This window comes from Sylvia atricapilla, chromosome 3 (genome assembly GCF_009819655.1).
Source record: "Sylvia atricapilla isolate bSylAtr1 chromosome 3, bSylAtr1.pri, whole genome shotgun sequence".
Classification (NCBI taxonomy): domain Eukaryota; kingdom Metazoa; phylum Chordata; class Aves; order Passeriformes; family Sylviidae; genus Sylvia; species Sylvia atricapilla.
In genome coordinates, this window is record NC_089142.1 from 112,831,481 (window position 1) to 112,855,363 (window position 23,883).

Below are 23,883 nucleotides of genomic sequence, written 5' to 3' on the forward strand. Positions count from 1 at the left end.
TCGCTTCTAGGGTCGGTTTTATTTAATAAAATAAAGTACAGCGATCATCCGGTGGGGGACCCGCGTCCCGGGGGCATGGGGCGCTCCCGCCGCTGCCCCGGCCCGGGGACAGCCCCCCCCTCCCCGAGCTGGCGATTCTACCTGGCGAGCGTGTGTGACCGGTACCGAGCATGCGGCCACCAGAGCTGCGGCCCCGGTGAGCAGCAGAGGAGCATGCGGGCGGGCTGCGGTGCCCGAACTAGCTAGAGAGCCCCGCGGGAGGCCGGGCTGGGCAGGCAGACGGTGGCACGAGAACCGGTGATGGGGTGAACGGAGTAGGTGGTGTAGGGAGGTGCCGGGCGCTGCCCCGTGCAGCGCGAAGCCAGGGTGCCCAGCAGCGCAGCAGCCAGCTCAGTTAGAGGAGAGCAGGGAGCTGTGGGAGGACAGGTCCATGCTGCTGGCGCTCAGGCCTCTGCTCTCCGCACGGAGGCCTTGGGTGCCCTGCAAAAAACCACGGTGCCCATGAGTAGTACCTGCAATCCACCCCCATGGCCCAGAGTTGCCACCCTGTTGTTGCCTGGCAAGCCAGGACAACCCTGGTGCTGCTGTCACTCTTTGGCTGAGCTTTGCGGAAGGGAGGTGGGTACTTGGAAGCAAGACCTTCAGATTTGGAGCTCCGGCCTCAGACGAGGGGCTACAAGCTCAGGGCTTCTCAGCACTGCACCTGGGGCCCACTACTGCACCCCCTGCATTGCCGACCACACAGCCCCCAGCCTCACACAGAGTCCTGTACCAGCCCCACCACTCATAGCGCGCTTACCTCAAACGAAGCATCACTAGACTTGTGCAGGTAATTTAAGGACGCAGCCCGTTTCATGCTGTAAGAAAGCAGAGCAGAGCAGATGTGATGGTGCTGTGAGTGGTCAGACCCGGACACAAGGGGGCAGGGCCCTCACCTGCCCTGTATGCAGCCTGACCCTCACACGTACCTGGTGTTCCTGGGCTCCAGGGGACCATTGCCCTGCAGTTTCTTGACCAACATCTCACTGCTCCTCCGTATCACATCCCGGATTTTTCCCAGGGAGCTGCTGCGCTGCAGAGTGCCACTGCCATCCTGGACACAGAGACACAAGCCAGGGTGATGGCTGAGTGGCACTGATCAGGCTCTGGCGTGCTGCTGCTGAGTGGCTGGAACTGGCTCCAAACATCCTCTTGCCCACTTGCACTGAGGATTTAGCCCTGGCCCAAAGCAGGCTTACTGGTCACTACATGGCTTCCTCTCACATGGTTCTCCACAGGGCATGACAACCATGGAGTCAGGGACCCCTGTCACTATTGTCTGGCTCATCCAGCCTGATACTCCCTCCTGCCCAGTGCAAGCTCAACACTCAGACAGGCTGCTGACTTGCCCCAGGCCACCAGCACAAATGGCACTGGCATCGGTACAATCCTGCTCAAATGTGGCACAGCTCCATCATCTGCAACAGCTCAGGCAGCAACTACCAAGGAGGTCCCAGTGGCCACTGGGGCAACAAGCCCTGTTGGGAGTCCCAAGATGACGGATATTTTTGTCAGGCCAGGACAAAAGTTGCTGGGACTTTCATTTCAAGGACTCTCTCCTCATTTGCTGCTGGCTGGAAACCATCCTCATCCTCCCCCTCCCCTTCTTCACCACACCATCACCACTTCTCCTCTCCGCCCAACACTCATACAGATGCACACCCTGGCCCTGCAGGCTCACTCACATCACACAAGACCATTTCACACTGCACACACAGCCTCATCCCGCCTCTAACACCCCCAAGGCAATAAGCTTTGAGCCTTTGGAGCAATTTGGGCAGCTACACGGGGGATGGATTCATTTGGCTGCAGCAGCACCACTACTCCTAGGCCCCCCAACTTTAGCTGCATGCAGCCCCACTAGCTACACCAGGGGGTGGCACTTTGCAGGGTGGCACTTTTTATGTCTGTCTGCTTTTTCTGAAGACCAAAATCAGCCTGAAATCTTGTTCCCAAACCTGTTTCCTCCCACATGCCTCCAAGAGTCCCCAGTACCCAGTGAGGTGCTCTCAGCCCTTGACAGGCTCCAGTCCACCTCCTGCAGTTTGCTCGACATGCATGCAAGGCATAGGTTACCAGCATGACACCACACCATGCCACCATGTCATCATGCCACCAAGCTCTTTCCCTGTGGCCTGGCCTGCCTGTTACGTAAGGTTGTGACACCACTGCTGATGTGGAATTACTTTTGCTCTGATGGCCTGGTAACAGGGGTCCTCCCTGCTCCTGCTTTGAATGGCCCCTGGAACACTGGGACAGAAGAAAAGGATGTAAAGTCATGGCAAAAGCCCTTTTACTCCTTAGGAAGATGTGATGGAGGCCCCTTGAAGCACTCTAAATGACCAAAATGCCTTGTGTCTCAGGCTAGCAGCAGCAATTACCTCAGCACTGTCCAAGCAGCTCTGCAGGTCAGCAGGGTCTCTGCCTGGTTCTGACCATTATGGATTGTGGCCCTTGAGGAAGGCTTTTCCAGTACTCCTCTGCTCTGATTACCCAAAGCTGATCCAGCCCTAGGCTGTTCCCTGACAGCTGACCAGGACTTTTCCTACCAGCATCCCTCTCTTCTGGTATTTATCTCATCTCTTCTTGGATAAAGCAAGTGCATTGAACCTCTTCACATTCTCATTGGGATGAGGGTTTTCCAAGTTGAGAGCCATGTGTTGCTGCTGCAAAGGGACCCATTCACCAGAAATGCAGAGAACACCCAAAGCAGCAAAGTAAACCATTCAATTCCTGCACCAGGCATCCCAGGCAGGTTCTGGATGAGCTGAATATCAGTGTGTAGCATCAGCAAAGATGGAGAAGTGTCTTTAGCCTCCCCACCAGACTTACACTGGGCCACCATTCTCCCTACAGGGTACTGCTATGCCCGGCACTTTTCCCAGGGCACACAAGCCAGGGGTGGAAGAGGGAGCACAGCTGGGACAGGGGAGCAGGACCATGGTACAAGGGCAGCAGGATCAGGTCAGCAAGTATGCTCTTGTATCAGGGCTGGAGCATGGAGCCACATTTTCCCAGCTGCAGTGATGCAGACTGACTGCAGACCAACACCAGAACCAAATGCTGCTGCATGCTGGGTTAAAAATAGCCTCTCTTCTCCCCCCACTCCCTTTTCTGACGGGTTATTTTTAACCCAGAACATTTATGGGTTTGGTTTGCCGCAGAGCCCCCACCCCATTGCACCCACCAGGATGAGAGCATTAAAAAAAAAAAAAAAAAAAGCAGCTCCACAACTGAGCTTCTCTCCACTGCATGCTCCCACCCTGCCTAAGGCATGGAGGCAGAGGGCTTGGGCAGGATTTGGCAGCATGTGGAGCTCAGCACTGAGGGACACAATGGGGTATTTCTTTGGTTAGATAGAAATGCCTGCTGGGGAAGGCCCAAGCTCAGATGCCCCAGGACAGCCCTGCCACACGTGGTCACAGAGCTGAGATTAGCAGCAACTCCAATTTGGAGGACGGGGAAAAGCAGAGTGGAGCTGGGTCCTCCATCTCCAATGCTCAGCCTGGGAGGGGTGCCCTGGGGGCAGCACATGCCCCTGTACACACACAGACAGACACCAAGCACCCCCAGACCTGCTCCAGCAGCATCTGCACCCACCACCCCAGGGCTGACCAACGCTGGCCTACAGAGCATGGAAAGAAGCACAGGGCAGCGATTTGGGTCAGTCTACCTTTAATTAGAGGTATGGTTGTTACAGCACCAGGTCAGGACATGGCAAAGCACAGGGGCAGGCGGTCCTGAGGTCCAAACACACCCTGCACTGGAAACTCACCACTCTCCAGAAGCATGGAGCAGCGCTGGGACAGAGAGGCAGGGAAGGTACAGCCCTGCAGCACTCAGCCCTGGGCTCCACACCCCATGGTCCTGAGGACAAGCTTCCTTTCAGTAACCACAAGCTCCCAAGGGAGCAGCATGCATGTACTCCAAGGCCCCTGCACCATCACAGGAAAGCCAGACAGACACAAGCACATTTAGTATCACAACCTGCCAGATGACTAGCATAAAGAAAGGTTCTACCTAAATAAATAAGGAGGAGTCCTGTGCTGGCCCCTGGGCTCTATCCTGCTGCCTACAGCCTCCCTAGCTTTCTTCCCAGATAGGAGGGCGAGGGAGGTTCCCTTCCTGTAGGAGGCAGGATGAGAATGTGCACTCAAGGATAAGAGACCCAAGACAGTGGAGGTCTGGCCCTGGGACACATTCCATACCCCAGTAATGACTAACAGCACCAGAGCCTGTGGTTAACCGGAGCACCAGTCAGCCTTTGGGCCATCAGAGGCACTGAGCCACCCCCACAGCCCTTCAGGGTCAGCACTGTGACCCTATTGGTAACAGGGTTACTACATTTACCACCCACTTGGCTAGGGACAACCGGACTGCAGTCAGCCCCGCACACCTGTGAGCAATCCAGCCCCTACCCCTGCGGCAACCTCCCTCCAGCCATTTCATTCCATCTGCTCCCACCTGCTCAGAGCACCTCCAGCCATAGCCCTTTACTTCCTCACATCCGTCTTTGCACCTTCTTTTTCTCCCAATCACGCTGCTCCAAACCAGGCCATTTCCCATCTCAGCCACTTCTAATAGTCAGCGGTCTGCCCCCTGCAAAAAAACTCTCCTCTCCTCCTACCCCTCCTGTGCTTTCAAAGAACAGCAAACAACTTCACCCCCACTTCTCCCACCAGCCATACCTAAGCCATGTAGCAGTGGGGGGCTGATTCACCCCTTAATGTGAGAAGGGAAACCTGGCTATTGCATGCAGTCAGGATCTGCAGCCGAACATGCTTGTGCTGGCCAGTTCCTGTACACAGTCCTTGGCTGTTGCCCCCTCACCTCATCTTGGATGTACAGCTCTATGGACTGCCCTACACTCCTGTGCCTCTGCAGAGAGACCCACACACTGCTCCTGGGTTACAGAGCTCAGCAGGGAGGAGGGTAGCAAGATGGGGACTGCCCTGTGCTGCAGGGAGAGCCCATCTCACTGGGAACCAGCACAGGTTGGCTACAAGGCACTAATATCAGCTAAGCCTACAGGGAAGAAAGCAAATGGGCACATGACAGCCCTGCCTAGGCCAGGCCTCACTGTCCCGTAACAGCCCTCCATCTTGGAGCCTCTGTAGGAGATGGAGGGAACGAGCTCGGAGGGCTGAGGCCGCCTAGTGCCAATGGAGTGGGCAAGCCTGGAGTGAAGGCAACCCCCCGCAGGCCTGGGCCCCAGGGGTGTGCCAGGGCAGGCGCAGGGTGGGGGCACACAAGGGGACGGGGTCCCATCACCCTGGCCTGGGGGAGCTGGCAGCTCCTTGCAGATTCTTCCTGCTCTTGCTGGCCACGGGACTGGAGCTGGGCCATGTGGCCAGGCACTCCTCTGCAGGCGCCAGGAGCCTTGGGGGACCGGCGTGGAGCTCTCGCCGAGGAAGGAGGGATGGTGTGGAGGAAAACTCGGAGGATACAACACAAACATCCAGGTGACTGCGGTGGAGGGGAAAGAGGGAGTCTCGGGAGGCATTTAAGCCTAGTGCACAGAGAGGAGAAAGACACAATTTACAAGACTGTGAGGTTGTAGGTCACCTGGGGAGCAGATGGAACAAGGCCCAGGCTGCACAGACCTCAGGCTACATCTGGCCAGGAAGAGAGTCTTGTGAGGCTGAAACTGCAGCCTCAGTTCTTTGCTAGCAGTCTTAGTGGGCTGGCAGGAACAGCTTAGCTCAGGGAGGAACAGCCTGGGTCTCCCACACTGAGGGCTCCCTGCTCCTGGGCCTTGGGCACCTGCCAAGGCTTCTGCACCACGGAGCTGGTGCCATCCCCCTGTTCTCACATCCCAATTACCTGGGCAGCAAGAAACTGCTCCAGGCCCTGGGGTGCTTCCAGAGCTGCCTATGGGCACAGGGTACCCTGGGAGCTCCCACAGCCCTCCCTGCAGTAGAGGACAGCTAGGGGAGGGCAGCAGAGGCTGCTTTAAGGCAGCACATCTGAGGTCTCTGGACCAACACAGAAAACAACAGGCCATGACAGACAGGCGCAGCAGGAGCTGCCTCAGCCTTCTTTTGCAGGGAGCTTCAGTACAGTGCAGGGCTGCTGGGTCAGAAGAGAAGACTGGCTATGTGTGCAGCAGGCTGGAAAAGGGATCGTGGCAGCAGCTGTGTCCCCCAGGGTGCTGGGCTAGCCCTGAAATCCTTTATTTACAGCTGTCTGAGTCACAGAAGCTCTGCTAAGACCCCTGGGGAAGGGTCATATGAGCATGGACTATACCCTGGGACTGGCTGTGAGAGAGGGTGGCACTGCCTACTTGCCTTAGGATGATCAGAGACTGTCAGGAAGCTCTCTCAGACCATGACCAGTGCAAAGAGATCACCCACCACCAAGCATAGCTAGGAGCTGCAAAAAGACACCAGCCAGCATAGGGGCCAGGTGAATCTAATCCAAACCTGCAGCTCTCTCTCTGTGCTTGTCTAGCCCCCTTACTAATGGTGAGTGCAAGGGCCTAGAGTTGGTGCCTTGCCAGAGCTAAGGCTCTCTTTGGTCCTGATGCCAAGACCTGGGGCAAAGGACAGCCTTGCATCTGGGTTTGCTTGCAGCCAGCACCCTGAAGCTGCTGGGTCCACTTCAAGGCCTGTTTTTCAGATCCCCTTCAGCCACCTCCTGAGTACAATCCACAATCAAGAGAGCCAGCAGGCTTCAGGCTTTGGGTGTTGAAGGGCTGTCATGGCAACAGGGAATTAAAAACGGGAAGGGAGGGAGCTCATGCAGGTGGGAATAGAGCAGAGCTAGGTGAGGAAGGGTTAGTGACAGCAGATGTGAGGGGGCAGCAAAGGATTCTGTGTGCTCAGTGCCTTCCTGTGCCAGGCTGCAACAACCCCAGCTACTCTATACTCTCAGTTTGCAGAAGGAATGTAAGCATTAACAGCTCTAGCAGCCCTTGAGCCAAGCACCCACCAGGACCATGCTCACTTTTTGCCTCTTCTCCATTCTCCTGCTTGCAGGAGACAAAAGGCACCTGCTCCAGCCCTGGATCACTACCTTCCTCCAAACTCAGTGCTAGTGACCAAAGTCACCCTCAGCCTCAGAGCAAGTCTAGACAGGTTCAGGTTGCCCCGTCTGTGCCTCAGCTAACACCATCTCAGAGATGGGCTCTCCCTGCAGCACAGTCTCTTTGCAGCTGACCTCCACTGCTCAGCTGCAAAGACCTGCCTTTTATCCCCTCTGCTTGGCCAGAGCCTGCTGAGGGCACGAGACCAGGAGAGGGAGACAGCAAAGATGCTGGCTACAGACTATTCCTGTGCCCTGCAGTCAGTCAGTCAGTCACAGACACAACAGGCATATCACACACACACACAGCCCTGCCCAGGCTCAGCATCGTCAGTGGCACGGTGCAGGACAGACAGCCAAATGGCTCTCACAGGCTGGGTGAGCCCGAGATGGGGCTGAGGCTCTCAGCCAGGGCCTCCAGAGCGGAGTAGCAGGGAGAGATGTTAATAAGGTTACAAGCCTAAGATTAAGGGCAGACCAGGACCAGTTCATGCTGTGCACTGCCAGGGCTTGGCAGCTCCCTAGAAGCAGGAGCCCTCAGCTGGGAATATCTGTTCTGTACACCAGAAGCCAGACCCAGACACGCACCTTTGAGGGCTGGCTGGCTCATGCCAGGAAGGGGGAAGGAATGTGCAGGGAATGAATGGAGGCAGACAAGGATGCCACGACAGGCCACGCAGGGACAGCCCTCAGCCAGGCTGTCCCTCCCCTCTGGCAGCCGGCTGAGGCCATTCTTGATGGTGTCTTGTACTTACCCCGCTCCATTCCACGCCCATACTCACTTCCTCGCTACCGTCTGTGGCATTCTCGTACTTGACGCTGCCCCCCAGGCTCCGATGTCTCTCTGTGCCGTCCCCCTCCTTCAGGATCTCCACCACCTTCGTCTGGTTGATTGGGTCAATGCCCTGCAAAAAGGAAAGGATAAGGAAGAGCTGTGTTTTGTCTTTCTGTGCCCTGTCCCTCTAGAGATCCACTGTGCCGTCACTGTGCTTGGTTCCTGCTCCCTCTCTTGGCCACTGCCCCATCGCAGCCAAAACTGCCCAGCACAACCAGGATGGAGCTAAATGCCATCCTGCACTTGGCAGTCTCTGCTTAAACTCCCAGCTCAGTGAGTCACCACAAAGCCATAACCAACCCTGTGGAACAAGGGCTTGCTACTGCAAAGCTGACAGCTTTTTCCTTCACATTCTGAAGTATGAAGGATTCAACTGTCCTTCAGTCTTTTGTGCTAGGTGCTTACAGCTCCTGCTTTATTATTTGAGGACTGAGAGCAGTTTAAGGCAAGAGGTACTCTTAAAAAATTCTAGGTATTTTTTGCCTCTGGACAGAAAAATCAGCATGGAAAAGGCATCCCAGGAAGTGTGGTTCTCCCCACTAGCTGACAAAGCCCAGTAAGCTGCCTTAACCCAGCTGCAGTATTTCTGCACTCAGTGAGCCAAGCCTTCCCCATGCGTGGACATCTGCTCCACCCCACACACGTGTGGGCCTCTGAACAAACGCATCCCCAACAACCAAGGTCCTCTGGGTCATGGGAACGCAAACCAAGAACATCAGAGAGGCCCAGGAGGATCCCTCAGCACAGCCCAAGCACAGGCAGTGCCCCAGGGTGCCACCCCCAGCCCTGCCATGCCCCCACAGCAGGGGAGGTCCCTGGGGTTACCTGTCGTCGTGAGCGCACTGCGCACTCCTCCAAGGTCTCGGCTGCCTCCAGCTTGCCCTGGCGCCGGTAGAGAGCACCCAGGTTCCTCAGGGTGGTGTTCACAGTTGGGCTGAGGTGACACAGGGAAGGTGAGCAGGAGCCCTGGGGTCACCCCTCCACAGCTGCCCACAGAACAGCTCTTACCTGCTAACCTTGCAGGCCTTGTACCAGCCACCATACTCTGCATAGGGAGTGCTGTCTCTGTGCTTGCTCTGCAGGGTGAGGAGAGAAGAGAGCTGTTAGTTCCACACCAACTGCCCTTCTCTGCCCTGTGCTCTGCCACTGGATGGTGGGGCCAGACCCCAGGTTGCACCCTTGGTCTCAACTCCAACTTGGGTTTCTCCAGGATTGGTGCTACAGCACGTGCAGATTCTCTGGAGCAGAGCCTTTGCAGTACAGCAACCAGAACAGCGTAAAGCTGAGCAGTGCCCTGCACTGGGAGCCATGCAGAGTGGTTCAATGGGAAGGCACAGGATGCTGTGGGAAGCACCTGCCAGTGCTCTGCTTTCAGGGCTGACAGGATGGGACTCATCAGTCACTAAGTCAAGCCTGCCAGACTGCTGCCTCAACACTGTAGGGTTGGGGCCTGCTCTGAGGGTGGAAGAAAAGGAAAAACAGACAGGCCCTCACACTTGGCAAAAGCAAAGGCATGACTGCTGCATTTATTGACCACAGAGCAGAGCCTGGGCTGCAGGAGAAATAGTAGATTTGCTTTTCAGCCTACTGCAAGGCAAGCACAGTCTATTTCTATCCTCTTTCAGAGGTCAGCTAGGGCCCACCCTGTGCAGAGACCTTTTTCAGATATGGCTACAGTTCCTAAGCAAAGTGACAGCAGCAGTTTCTTCTTGACCTCCATTTTTCCCTAGACAGCCTGAGAGCTGCTTCAGAAGCCACTTCTGCTCTGGGTACTGGCAGCTCTTTGGAACAGACTGCCAAGGCCTTGCAGCACAACCCTCTGCCATCTGTCATCTTCCATCATCTGCATGCCCAAGAGGGATCAATCACTAAAGCAGAGAGAGACTGCAGCCATGGCTGAGAGACTGAACAGCCCTGCCCAAGGAAAAACACCCTGCTCTCTGATGGGCCTTCCCTCTCTGCTGGCCCAGGGAGCAGCAGTGCTGTGTCCCCACTCTCCAGACACCTCCTGGCCTTGGCAGCTCTTCAGGCTGCAGCTTCTCCAGGAAGGAGGAGATAAGAGAAGATCAAACCCCTTGGGATCAGACTCACCTTGCTCATCTCCTCTCTCTCCTCTGCATGCATCCAGATTGGCTTGTGCTCATCTGTGTGGGGAAGAATGCAGAACAGGTCCACTCACCACCCCACACTGCTGTTTGCCTCCTGTACAGCCCAGCACTCTGGCCCCAGAGCTAGAACCTCATCAGAGGGAAGGGACACTCCAGATCCTCCCCCCAGTCCCCAGCCCAGAGTCCAAGAAAGACAATTGACATTGCAATGGCAAGACAAGGGAAGGAAAGAACAAGTCCTCCCAGCAGAAGAACATGTGCCAGGTGCACAGGAGAAGCTTCAGCCTATGTTTGAGCACAATTCTGTCATTTACTATCCCCAACCCTGTAAAGACTGGGTTGAGACCCCTGAGAAAAGAGGGGGAACAGCATAACACACTAGAATGGCAGCTGCCAATCTCAAGGGCTGCCCAAAGCAGGGGCCCTACAAGGCATCCCATCCCTCAGTCTGGGCACCACCAGAACCAGACAAGCCTAGGCTGAGAGCCAGGAAACCCCCACCCCAGCCCCAAGGGCTCCTGCTGTACAAACCATCCACAGAGCCAAACTCCTTCACGTGAGCACGGGTAAGGATCTCCTTATACAGCACCTCTGCATCTTTGTATTTGCCTTGCTTCAGGTAACAGGAAGCCTGCAACCAAAACAAAACAGCTCCAGCCCCACTGGGAAACAGATTAACTGTGCCCACCTCCTGCAGCTATTGCTCTGTCTCTAAGCACCAGGCAGTGCTCACCTCTCCCAGAGCAGCCCTCCCCAAAACCCAGGGCCTCTCCCCAGTGCCTCACCAGGTTGTTCTTTGTCTTGGCCACGTTGGGGTCATCAGGACCCAGGCAGCTCTCGTAGATCTCCAGGGCCCGGCAGTAATAGTACTCCACCTCATCATACTTGCCCTGGTTCTGGCACAACAGGGCCAGGTTGTTCAGCTGCTTGGCCACATCAGGATGGTCTTTGCCTAGAACCTGGGTGAACAAAATAAGAGAAGCCACAAAGACTGCAGCAGACTCTTGGAGTGAAAAGATACTGGAGTCCCCCAGCACATGCCTATGTCAGACAAAAGCCAAGGTCTGGAGAGGCAAGGAGGAGAAATTCCACCTTCCACCTCCTGGCAGGCCTCTCTAGGCCTGCAAACACTGGAGAGACAAGAAACGTGGTGGTAGAATCAGCAGCTGAACGGACTAGATAGGCCCTGGATCTCCCACATGCACTGAGGCCACAGAGAGAGCTGAAAGGAGACTTGTACCTTCTCACGGATCTCCAGGGCTCGCTTACACAGTGGCTCTGCCTCTTTGTACTTCCCCCTCTTGCCATAGAGAACAGCCAGATTGTTCAAAGTCGCTGCCACCTACAGAGACAGAAGGCTCTCCGTGAAACAACGCAAATTCCAGCTGGACAAAACAAGGGGCACAAGCAACAGTAACAGTGAGTGCCCCATTTCCTTCATGCCTGCAGTACTGCTGCCGAGAGGAAAAGGTCCAGAGACAGAAGGCTGCCCTGCCTATATCACAGGATCCAAGAGAAGCCAACTCCTTACAGGCCATACTGAACCAGGCAGCAGGAAATACTGAAGCAGTAAAACACTCCTTGAACTGTGCCCCAGCAGCTCCCAAAGGTGAAGAAGTGACTGAACGAGGAGAGAGAAACTCACTGCTGGGTGGTCTTTGCCTAGAGTCTTCTCACGGATGGAAAGAGCATCATTCAAGAGGTGTGCTGCTTCTTTGTATTTGTTCTGATCCCTGCAGTGCAAAGTCAACCAGTTATTTGGGATTTGGACACTACAGCCCAGAGCAGGCAAAGTGATGAACAGTGCTCCTTCTACACAGACCCAGCTTTCACAGCCCTTTAATTTCTCCATTCCTCCCTGCTTTTCCAGTCCCTAGTTATATCTGGGAGTTTGTCAAACCAAATACCCCACCTAGGCCAAAGCCATTCTGAAAGGCAAACCACTGGCAGCTTGGGGAGCCCAGGATGTGCTGTAAAAGGAAATAGGAGATGCAGAAAGCTGTCCTGGCCCAGCCCTGCCCCACCACGGTCACCTGTACACTAGTGCTAGAATGTTAAGCATGGTAGCCACATCAGGGTGATCATGGCCTGATGTCTTCTCCAGGTCCTCCAGTGCCTGCTTGCAGAGTGGCACAGCCACCTCGTAGCGTCCCTGGGAGGCATACTGGATGACAAGGTTGTGGAGGGTGCGCAAGCGTGCAGGAATCTCATATCCACCCTGCTGGGCAGCTGCCACGGCACTGCTGTGCTGGTGGGGCACTGTGGGCACAGAAATAAACACAGCACAGTTGGCCCAGCAGGCTTGAACAGGGACAGGGCAGCACCCACGTATGAGCAGACACTTACATCCAGGACCATGCTCCTCCTCTTCATTCGGGAATAGGTCATCCAGAGAGTCCTTGGTGGAGTCACCCTCCTTCTCCTCCTGAGAGGATGAGAATCACAAATAATGGTGGTTCCCAGCAGAGACAGCAGCAGCCTGGGCTGAGTCAGTGCCAAACTCTCAGCCTTTCTGCAGCCCATCAACACACTCAATTTCTGCTGCTGTCTCTGTCACCATCTCCCCTCACAAAATCCACAGACTCTGCCCCATGCAGGCCCCCTTTAGCTACAGGCATTGCTGTGCACAGGAAGGGGGAAAATCCAGGGCAAGGTAGGCAGTTCTCCCAGTCCCACAAAAGCAGCTGCCCAAAAGGACTGGGGCATACCGAAGGTGAGACATCCTCATCATACTTCTTCAGCTGGTTCATGAACTCAAGGTGTTTCTTCTCCTCCTCCAGCTGAGCCACAGTCTGCTCACTGCGCTGCAGCTTCTGCTGGGTGTTGGCAAGCTCATCACGCAGCCACTGGTTCTCCTGGCACAGCCTCCGCACCTGAGCACGCAGCTTCTGCTTCTCGGACTCCACGGCGTTCAGGTGGTTGGACAATGCCATCATCACCTTGTTAAGAGTCTCAGTCAGTAACAACCACAGTCTTGTCTCTTCCTCATGTGCACCTTAGGGGCCACCCATGTTAGCCTTCTACACTTAGCCCCTTCCCACCCCTGCAGCTTATGGGAAATGGCCACATGCCTACCCTTCCTCTGTCAATCCCAGATAACACCTCGGGGATCACCCACCACTCTCACCTGAGCTTCTCCAAGCCCCAGTTCTATCATCTCCACTGACTTGCGGAGCAGGTTGGACTTCTCGTGCACGAGATTGGCTTCTTCATCCTTCTTCAGGCACTTGATGGTCTCCAGCAAGCTGTGCAGGATGGAGTTATGTTCATTCTTGAGTGCTTCCAGGCCTTGCATTACCAGCTTGGTGTTGGAAATTATCTCCTCTTGGCTCAGCTTGTCCAGCTTCTCCTCCCTTGGGTACACCATGGTGGACATAGTCCTGCTCCTGCAGCCCTGCACAGAGACCGAGACAAAACCTGAGTGCTCCAGGGCTGTTTCAGAGAGCCACAACCAGACACAAATACCACAACCTCCTTCAAGCAGTCAGAGACAGCATTTAACTGATTGCCTCCTCTAAGCCCTTCTCCTTCATCTTCCCCTCTCCCTTTGGCAGCAGGCAGCTGTCAGGGCACATGCTTCTGCTTCTGTGGCTGAGAATGTTGGCAGCCAGCACAGGTGACCCACGTGGGACAGGAGACAAAAAGGCTACAACCAGCGGTGACCTCCAACACCCCCACATTCACAGCAGGGGGAAGACTAATTTAGCTTCCATTTAAGAACAGAGATTTGTGGTTGGCAGCTGGGGTTGCAATATATACGCCTTCTGCCCACAGACCACTGATGCAGAGAGGCTGTCAGAGCTCAGTACCTCTTCTGCAGAAGAAAGGAAACACAAAGTGGAGGGATGCCAGCTCAAAGCTTTCTGCTTTTTCAAAGGAAAATCACCTAGAAGAGTATCTCAGAGGCATCAGTGGTATTACTGTGCCAAAATACTGTGCCAGAAGAGTACCACCTGAGGATCACAGCCTCCATCTTCATCTACCCTGCTGCCACCCCAAGGACTACTCAGGATGGCCTAAGAACTCTGTACTCCTTCCCTGTCCTGTTCCCCCCAGACATACCATGGGAAAGGACTCAGCTACTGCCTTTGCACAGGGACACCAAGCACTACAACCCACAGTGTTAGTGCGGCTGCAAGATCCCTGCATACAAAGTCCAGCAGCTAGGGAAACACCACAGGCCAGAGGCTGACACAAGGGGCAGGCAAGACCCTGGCTGCTCCATGATTCACTCATCCAGCACAGCCACCCACCAGCTAGGCCACCCCATCAGCCTCCTCACATTACTCAACAGTAAAGCCACCTCCTACCCTGCTATCAAGTCACTCCAAAAACAGCCTCCTGCAAGGCCCTGCACAGGCAGCACCTGCCCAGCAGCACCTCTTTTCTACCTGCAGCTGGCAGAGGCCTCTGCAACCTGAGTGCCCAGGCCCTGCTGTCAGGAAGCTGGCAAACTGCCCAGAAGCTACACAGGAGGAGAGGAGGGAATTGCTGCCAGGAGATCTGCCTCTGACCTCCTGCTGGACCCACCTCTGCATGGTTTGAGCTCTTTGTTCAGCAGTTGCCTTGTGCCTGTTTTACTGAGAGAACAGAAATACTGTCCCAGCTACAGGAACAGAGCAAGCAGGGATGCCCTTTCTGGCAGGGGTCCTCTTCTCCTCACCTGTGCACTCTGCCCAAGTGCCAGGGAGCTACTGGGGAACAGGCCCTGAGCAACAGAGAGGCCCAGCTCCCTCCTCACTGCAGCTCTTAAAGTGAAGGTGACAAACAGCACTGGGACAGCTGTTTTAAGTACACACATCTCATTATTAAACCCACTCATCTCCTCCTCTTTAGCCTCACTCTTCCTCCAGTTGTTTTAGAGGCCTGAACTCTCCTCTCAACTCTTCTTTGGTTTCTGTTCCCATGATGTACATCCATCCCTAAGGAAGGCAGGCAAAGCCTCAACAGTGGAGACCTGACTGAACTGTCAGCAGGGCAGAAACACCTCATGTCTCTTGGAGACTGGATTTCTGTTCACACCTCTGAACAAGAACTGAGTCATCCTCCCACAAAGTCACAATGCTGACTTCACATTCACTTCATGATCTAGCATCAGCACCAACTCTGAGTCATTTTCACTGTATCTTTTGGGTATCTGTCATGCTCCACATGCAGTTAACCCTGCACATTGGGCATTTTATACCAAAACAGTCTCACCTGGACCATGACTTAGGCCAGTTTGCTTTGGAGAAGACGATATGTTAAGAATAGCATGAAAAACCTCATTAAGGTCAGGATAGAGGACACAGGCTACTGTTTCAAAATAAAGACTAGGTGTGCTGAGAGTTGGTTGCCACTTGTATCCTATCTTCCAAACTCATTCTCCAGAAACTGGTATTTGGTCAACAGTTCCCCTGGTTATTCTTTTCCCCACCTTTCTAACATGCCTGGAGTGCAATCAAGTGCTAAAGAAATAAAGAAAGCCTTGCTTAATGCAGACTTCTGCGGGTGAGCATAACTCAGGAAGAAATGTGCAACAACTCCCAGCCCTAGAGAAAAGCGGCAGGCAGCCCGAAGTGTGTTAGTGCTGCCTCATCTGGCCAAGCACTCTCATGCTCTGAAATAGGTCCAGACAGCTTCCCAGGAAGGCTCAGCAGGCACTTACCTCTTCCACAGAGCCCAAGGTAATAAGTGCTAAAGGATTAAAATGGCCCCATCACTGGTTCCAACTTACAGGGAAACACACTCCAACCAACTCACTTGCAAACAGGGAAACAGGCAAGTGGGAGGTCTCTGGACCACAGGCAATGATTGGGACACAAGAAAATACCCAGGAACAGCCTCATATACCAAACATACAAAAAACTAGAACTCTGCTCTAAAACTCTCACAGCTGAGCAGTACAATTCCCTATGGGTACTGGGCCAATTGTGAAATGCACACAGTTTTCATGGCAGCAAAACTTATGTCCATACAGGGATCTTGCTGCTGTCTTTAAGAAGTACAATACAGACAGTTTGAGAAGAGGAACATGTTACAGGATAAAAAGTCACCAGACCTCACACCTTGCTAGGTAAGAGAGTCAGGCAGGCAAGACCCAGATCCATAGAAAATCAGCCTCATTAATTCCACTGTACACAGAACTACTCCCCAACTGTGAAACTGCTGTGTGTTAAACCATCAGCATCTCTGCTACAGCAACATTCCCTCTTCAGCCCTTCCAGCAGAAAATGTTCATGTGTTTCACAGTCTTCACAATCAACTTGTTTTTTGAAACTGCGAAGATTTCAGACTGAGAAGGAAAAATAAATCAAAACATCCGCAGCACATAAGACTTACCCTACTCTGCAACTACATCCTCAGATCCTTCAAGGCATCCCGGTAGAGGATTTTTTTTCTTTCACTGGCTGTGCAAACATCTGCAACAACCTCGGCCTTTCTCCCCTAGAGTGACATCCTGGAAGCATAGCTCTGCTAGGTACCAACATGTTTTCATGTTCAACAGTGGGCAGAGGCTTGTCCAAGCTGAACAGAGGGTGCAAAACCTAAGAACAACACACAGCTGCTCAACAAGAAAACAAAGAGGAGACTGCTGAGAAGTCATTTGAATGCTGCTATCTCTTGTACAGCAAAGGAAAGCAACAAGCACCAGTGAGACCTGACTTAACCTTCCAAAGCAGGAATCTCCCTCCAAAGCACTCATTTGTAGTTCTCCCCTGTGCTGGCAGGTCTATACTCAGTGTTCAGCCCTCCAAAGAGGAAACACTCACTATGGCAGCCAACACCAAGGTCAGGCAGGCTGAGGCTGCTGTAGATGCACTCTTCCTACTCCTTCACATTCAGTAAGGGGCACTGAACGTCCTTTATCCAGGCAGAAAACACTCGGAGGTTTTCTGCAGAGAGGAGGAGACCCATCATCGTTTGCCATTTGCAGGGTGGGGCTCAGATTGGAATAGGAAGAATGCTTTTCCACCAAGCTCCTGGAGAGATGGAGAGCCCTGTTCCCAGCTTATGCTGCTGCAGTGCTCATGGACCCGCAGGTGTCCCAGCCCAGGTCTCCACCCGCCGGTTTCCACTCTAGTTGGCACGTCTTCCCTATTTACAGTGAGCTGCTGGAACAGGCTGCCGTTCCAACAACACCCATCTCATCTCCCCTCTCCTGCTCCCCTTTGGAGGACAGGGAGGGAACATGCGTGCACTGGGCTTTGTGGCAGCTGCAGCAATCAGCCGGGAATCCATCAGCAAGTACATCCTGCCAGGCACAAACCTTCCTCCTGTATTCAAGTGCATAACCGCGAAATCGCTAAGCATCAGCAATTTCAGCAGCTCATTTTTCTGCCTCTCAAAACTGCTCCCACACGCGAGACCTTTGAGAGGAAAGAGCTGGAAGCTTCACTGCTTCTATCTTCAACCCATAACATCTACAGAGATCCCAGAATAAATGGGTCCAAGTGAATCTTATAGCTTAGGTTATGATGCCTAATGCCAGAAGACTATGGGGATGGCAGAGGAGAAGCACTGGGGAAATCAGGAGTGCACTACAATACACTGAGGACATAGAACTCAGGTCTGCAAACAACTCAGTGCAGTTCACTGCCTCTCTGCATGCACAAGACAATAACTGCAGATGGTCTGCCAGCACTTTCTGCAAAGAAGTGAAACTGATTTTCAGCAGCAAATTCTTCCGTAAGAGGTGATTCCAGGATATAAGTGACGTAAGGTAGCTGCAGAAAGACAGTTGGGTTCTGGAAAAAGCTTCCTGTGGAAAAGAGTAAGTCTGACCCACAGCAAGAACAAGTGGCCACATTTGGGAGATAGATAGCAATGGTTTCCATTTAGAAATGGAAACATAAGGCTTTGTCTTGCTTCATCATAATTATCCCAGTCTCCTCCTGTGAGACATGCTTTTGCTACTGGAGATCTAGCAAGGTTATACATTTGGGAAGCAAAATAAAAGCAGGGAGGGTTTTTTGGTTTGTTTTCCATTGGACCTCTGCCAGCTCATTACCGTTGAGCAACAAAGGGTCACTGGAATGACTGGTTGACCTCCAATGAAGCTAGAAGTGACACTGCAAATAAGACAGCAAGTCTTCTCTCTTAAGGGACACCACAACAAAACCCCAACCAACCAATACTTTGGATGCTGAAAAATAAAAGTGGTAAATAGCAAAAGAGTGACAGAGTTGCAGCCATCACAGAGGCTGTGTCATGAGCACAAATCTTCCCATTTTGATACCACAGTGTCAGAGAGCAAACAGATTGTAGGAGATTACAGCCAGCTGTGCAGAGCCTCGGAGCTGCACAGCCAGGACACACTGACACTGCCAGGAGCACCTGCACACTGACACACCAGTCCTATAGAAGCCACTGGGACTAGGCTTCTTCTAGGCTTCGCTACCCTAGGTCACCTGGAGCAGAACCACAGGAAAGGGGACAAACCGGTGCTGCTGGGCTCCACATCCGAGCTGCTATTTCCAGAGCTGCTCTAATACGGGCCAAACAAGAAATGCAGAGGTTCACACGAGGCACAGAGCAGGAATGGTGCTCTGTGATACTTGCTATGGTTGCCAGAAATGCCTGGATGGTCCCTGAGAGCCACTAAGAACACCCAAAGTGGACATCAGTAAGCAGTCAGCATCCTGGGAAGTCATACCCAACATACCTCTGAGCTGAAATTTTAAAGTCAAAAGCTGTCACTCAAACTCTAATGTCCATAACATTCTCTGCCACCAGTTGTCTCATAAGTTTCTACACCTCATTGCCAAAAAAGAGGGCACCTAGAGTCCCATCTTCTGCCCAAAGTTCTTTCCCAATGCCAGCCTCCAGCCTGGACTTTTCTTGCACTGCAGACAGTCTAGAGAGCTAAACCAACATATAGATGACTTCAAGTACTATAGAGGGAGTGTTGTGTTTTAACTTTTCTGTCAATAAAAGTCTGGCTTGAGTATTACTTGAAGAGTATTACCTGGAATGAATGCTTAGAGGCCTTTGGTCCATTCCCTCACTCAAAGCAGGTATATGATCAGGTATCAGTCTAGCTAAAGGACCATCTCCCAAAAAGGAGACTCCACAAACTCTTCAGACCCCTCTACCACAACTTAGCCATCCTTTTGTGGGAGAAAAAAAAAAGGTAGGAAAAAAAATTCATCTGAATTCCTCAGATAAACTCAATGCGTTTGCCTTTAGTGAACACCTCTTCAGGACAAAGGAGCAAGGCACCACAGCACTAGAAATTGATCCAAGGCCCAGAGAAAGGGAATGCAGTGCCTGCTTCCTTCCAGCAAGGTCCTGCAGGGATTTAAGGATTCCCAAAGCAATCCACCTGCAACAACACAGCAAGCAGTGAAGGCAAGAAGCTGCCCGACTCACATTCTCCTATGCCCCAAAACCTTGGCAGGACTCTCCTTGGCATTCCAGACACCTCCTCACATGGCTTTGAAACTGGTCTCCAAGCCCAGAAAGCCTTCACCCAACCAGTTTCCCCAATCCTCAGTCATGTATAACACAGTACAAGTTGCCTGCACTGTTGATGTGCCTTGATCCCTGTCTAGGGGATAGGGAGGGCTGTCCAGGGATCAAGGCCAGCACTGCTTCTTTCAGCAGCTGACACATGCCAGCTCTAGCTGACCATGAAGCTCTGGGTTTTTTTCTAGATACAGGAAGTCTTGTGTTGGGAATGTCTGTGATAACCAGCAGGCTGCAAGAGGCCCAGGGGACAAGGACTAAGGAACCAGATTTGCAGCTCAAGTGGAAGAGCTCTCCCGCAAGGAGACTGGAGCTGAAGGGAAAGAGCATGAAGGGAGCCTCCTAACACTCCTCCATGCCCCAGGAGCCTCAGCTCTCTACCACACACAATCTCTAATAAAACACATAACGTCACATAACCTTCCTGAAACCCAGAGCAAGGTGGTGATAAGGTGGCTTTACAATGACTTGGCCACAGTGACTCATGCTCACACCACTACAGAGCTTCCCATACTCCTCCCACCTTCCAGACCACAGCTGGAAATGGACAAGACAAAAGGTACTGCTGTTTGTTCTGATTGACCAGACCAAGCAATTCCTGTCTTATCAAAGCATCATCCAATTCCAGTATGGATACGTACTCTGAGGAAGACAGAGCAGGTAGTCTGGTTGGCTTTGTATCAGATCATTGATTCCTTTCAAGACCAGAACGGTCTCACTTCATTTGTTACTACGGAAGAATACAGATATTGGAATCAACAAGGGTTTAAAAAGAAAAGACAAACAACCCAACAAAACAAACAACAACAGCAAAAGCAACCAACCAACCAAAAAAAGCCACCAGCACCGATTTTTGCCATTAGCAGAAAACCATTTTGCTCTAGTTGTACATCATATTGTTTACAACCCCAGCTGGCTAGGAAAACCTGCCCCTTCCAGCAGGCCATTGGAATGAGAACAGCAGTCATCACCACTCCCACCAGCAAGCTTATGCTGGCACCTCCAGATCAGCTGATAAGACCTTGTTTTTAAATTTGTTCATGTCTGCAGCAGCTCACCAAATCCATTCTGCATCTGCTGTGCCTGGGACTACAGCAAAACACCATTAAAACATGTTTCCAGGCTAGTGGAGACAAGAGCTAAGCAGCTGGAACGGAGCCAAGGCAAGCATCTCTTCCCAGCTTCAGAATCTGATTGGGAGTCTTGCACTATAAAAAACAGAGCGAGAGCCATTACCTTGCCCTGACAGCATGAAGCCGTATTAAAGCAGGCAGAGTAATTCCCAGGAGCCAGTGCCTTTGCAGGCATCTGTCTAATGTGAGGGCTATGCGCTGGATGTGCCTGAGCAGCACAGGAGATAAGCAGGCTGCAGATGGGAGCAGAGGAGCTCTGGAGCCACTCTGTGTGCCCCCAAGGGCTCTGGTGTGCCCACACTCCCCCCTGGGGCACCCGCAAAGACCAGCTGACTGCAGGCTGCAAGACAGCGCTACTATTTCCAGAAGCAAACAGGTTTTGTAAACCACAGCAAGGCAGGCAAAGTCACAGGGACAAACCTCTACCTGCAGAACAAGCAGATCTGTTCTGTCCCTGACTCCCCTGTCTGGCTAGAGCTCTTTGAGGAGCTACATGGCTCTTTCCCAGCAAATTAAGCATTTATCCAGCAACTCTGCCAAGGTCAGAATCTTGCCATGTGTCCTTTGCGCCCCAAGAGCCATTTTGGTATTTGGGGTTAATGCTGTTGTTTCAACCTGGACATTCCTCCAAAACAGCAGATGAGAGAACACATGCTTCCTGCTCCTTCTGCCAATTACAGCAAAGCACGGCCATGTTTATTTACCCTGTGTCTGAGCTGGCCCGATCTTTGACCTGATGCGTGCTGAACACCACCCTCTTTCCCCACAAGCACAGGCAGGGGTGGGCGTTTTCCACATCTCCAAGGTGGCATGGCAGAGAGGAGACCAAGGGCACTAGAGGAGAGCCGAGCACGGAACTGCAGCAGAGCGCCAGATGCCAGCTATGTAAGACGCAGGGAAGCCTGCTGTTCCTGGTAATGTGCTGCTGCCTCCCACCATTGTGCAGATTTCTCCCGGCTGCCTGGCCAGAGCATTCTACCGCAACACCATCCCCCAGCTCTTCTTCAGACACCTCCTCCCAGGCGCATCCTCTCCTCTTCGCAGAAGCTTACCCGCGACTCCCCCAGCCCACCACCTTTGGTAGGGTGCACCTCCACTTCGGAAAAGCTTAGGAAGCAGTTAATTAATGAAAAGACGGTTTGGGGCGAAACAAGGCTCTTTGAGAGCTACTGCTGTATGACCTGCCTCCGTCATCGTTTCTCCGGCTTTGTCTGGCAGCAGGAGGCACGCCCGCTGCGTATCCTTGAAGCAAACAAGCCAGAGAAAGCCCTTCACCCCTCAGAACCACCATAGAGAAATTCTGCTCCCACCTGGCTAAGTGAAGGCTCCACTAGGGAAAAAAAGTTTTCATCAGCTCTGCCCGAAACTGCGCATCAAAGCGGTCCTTTGTTCCAGGATGGCCGGGCACCCTGCCCGCCTCAGTCACCGGACGGGAATGTCACCCGCCCCACGCCGCGGAGGAGCGGTACCTGGCTGCCTGCAGCGGCTTGTCCAGCGCTGCTGCTCCCGGAGGCGGCGGCGGAGCGGCGGCCGCGGCGCTGCGCGGCTCCGTGTGCCGCGCTGCCCCGGGAGCGAGCAGCGTCGCAGGCACCCGGCGCCCGGCAGCCAACCACACTGCGGCAGGGGGAGGGGAGGGATGCGGACGGGCTCCGGGAACAGGACGGTCGGACGCTCTCCCGGGAGCGCGGAAAGCGCCACGCAAGCCAAGCTCGCGGCTCTCTCCTCAGGGATCCACGGCAGCGCCCGGGAGCAGGGCCGAGCCTCCGCGGCGCCGCCAAATGCTGCCCAAGGAGCTCCGGCCACCATCGGGCTCCTGTTCAGCCCGCCAAAGACCTGCTCCATCCCACCCCCCATCCTGTGGCGGAAGGTTTTACATCCTGTTTGGTACCACCCTGGCCTGTGTCCCCACTGCTGACACCATCCCAGCCCCTAAAGCCAAGCTGGTGTAGCTGCAGAGAGCCCTCCAGATGTCTGGTTGCCATCGTGGTGCCGCAGCCATGGCCAGATACGGGAGATCTGGGAAGGCTAGAGGCTTGTTCCATCCACACTGCGCAGTGTGAGGCTGGGCCGGGCGCTGCTGGGAAGCACTTGTTCAGTCTCTGCTCTTCTCAGAGAGAAGACAATGACACAGAATCCAACTTGGATTGTTGCTACGGTGATCCCATCCACGGTAACACACGACTGTCATGGTGCTCCCTATGATGTTCCCCTATATGTGCCTGAACCAGTACTGCACTGGTGTTCCTGTCCCTCCCCACAAGGGGAAGGGGTTCAGATGTCCCAGGAGGAACAGCCCAGCCAGACAAGCAGGTTCTCTCTTGCCTCATCTCACAACACATATTTCTTTCCTAGCGCACTTTGCTGTCCTCCATTCCCTAGTTCTGCAGGGCAAACCTGGCCGGCTGTGGGGTGCATACACCTATGGCACGCTTACATGTCACATAAGTTATACAGCAGGAGTGCAAACATATATTATTTGTGTTACAGTGAAAGCCATTCCTGGCAATGAAGGCACAGACTAATTATAGAGCAGTGAGTGAATCCCGTAGTCTGTGCCCACAGGACCCTGGAAACAGCCACGGCCGGGATTGGGGCTGACCCACAGTTGCCACACACGCACTCCACTCTTCGCTCGGGGGCTCCGGGCCGCCGCCGCCATCCCTGCGTGGCAGTCGGCCCTGCCCGCGGGGAGGCCGAGCGCCCCGAGCCTGCGTACCGGGAGCTGCCCGAGCAGCGCGGGCACCGGCGGGGCTCCCGAGCCAGCGGCTCCCGCGGTACCGGAGGGGGCTGAGCCCGCAGGGCGCGCCTCGCCGGCTCCAAAGTCCGCAGAGCCGGCAGCGCCCGCAGCGCCGACCCGCAGCGTTACGGCGGGCACGGCCCGAGGGCTGCCCTCGCCCCCGCTCGTTCCGCTGCCCCAGCGGCCAGAGCACACGACCACGGTCCCCGACCCACGCCGGCCCCAGCCCCACACAAGGACCTCCCCAGCTCCCCGTGAGGGTCCCACCGCCCTTCGCGGCCGCCGGCGGAGCGTCCTCCTGAGAAGGCCGCTCCCGCTCCGGCCTGCGCCGCCGGGCTCCGCTGTGTCCTCCCCCCCGCCGGGGCCGTCGAGCAGAGCGGCCGAACCCCCGTACCCCCGCCCGTCCAACCTGCTCGGCGCAAGACGTCGATGGCGATCCCGGTCGCTGTGCCGGTCCCGGCGGGGGCGGGGCGAGACCCGCGGCCGGCACCACCCGCCCGCTCAGCGGCTCAGCCCCTTTAAATCCAAGATGGCGGCCGCCCCCGCCCCGCCGGCTGCAGC

The 23,883-nt window shown here is 54.2% G+C and overlaps 1 protein-coding gene across 5 annotated transcripts; it reads right to left on the reverse strand.

Moving 5' to 3' along the window:
• Positions 1-23,868, reverse strand: KLC4 (kinesin light chain 4). 5 transcript variants are annotated; one of them, XM_066316708.1, is made up of 16 exons: positions 23,732-23,868; positions 13,133-13,399; positions 12,714-12,944; positions 12,352-12,430; positions 12,039-12,264; positions 11,651-11,738; positions 11,246-11,347; positions 10,791-10,964; positions 10,537-10,636; positions 9,989-10,041; positions 8,906-8,973; positions 8,723-8,831; positions 7,845-7,967; positions 969-1,093; positions 800-857; positions 1-480 (listed from the first exon to the last, which is right to left on the reverse strand). In XM_066316708.1, the coding sequence occupies exons 2-16, from the start codon at positions 13,379-13,381 to the stop codon at positions 391-393; spliced, it is 1,875 nt and encodes a 624-aa protein (XP_066172805.1). In that variant the 5' UTR covers positions 13,382-13,399; positions 23,732-23,868; the 3' UTR covers positions 1-390. The 5 variants fall into 5 exon arrangements, with proteins under 5 accessions (XP_066172805.1, XP_066172802.1, XP_066172803.1 ...); XM_066316705.1 differs by having other exon boundaries at positions 7,818-7,967; XM_066316706.1 differs by lacking the exon at positions 23,732-23,868 and adding an exon at positions 22,055-22,074 and having other exon boundaries at positions 7,818-7,967.
• Between the last annotated feature and the right edge of the window lie 15 nt (positions 23,869-23,883).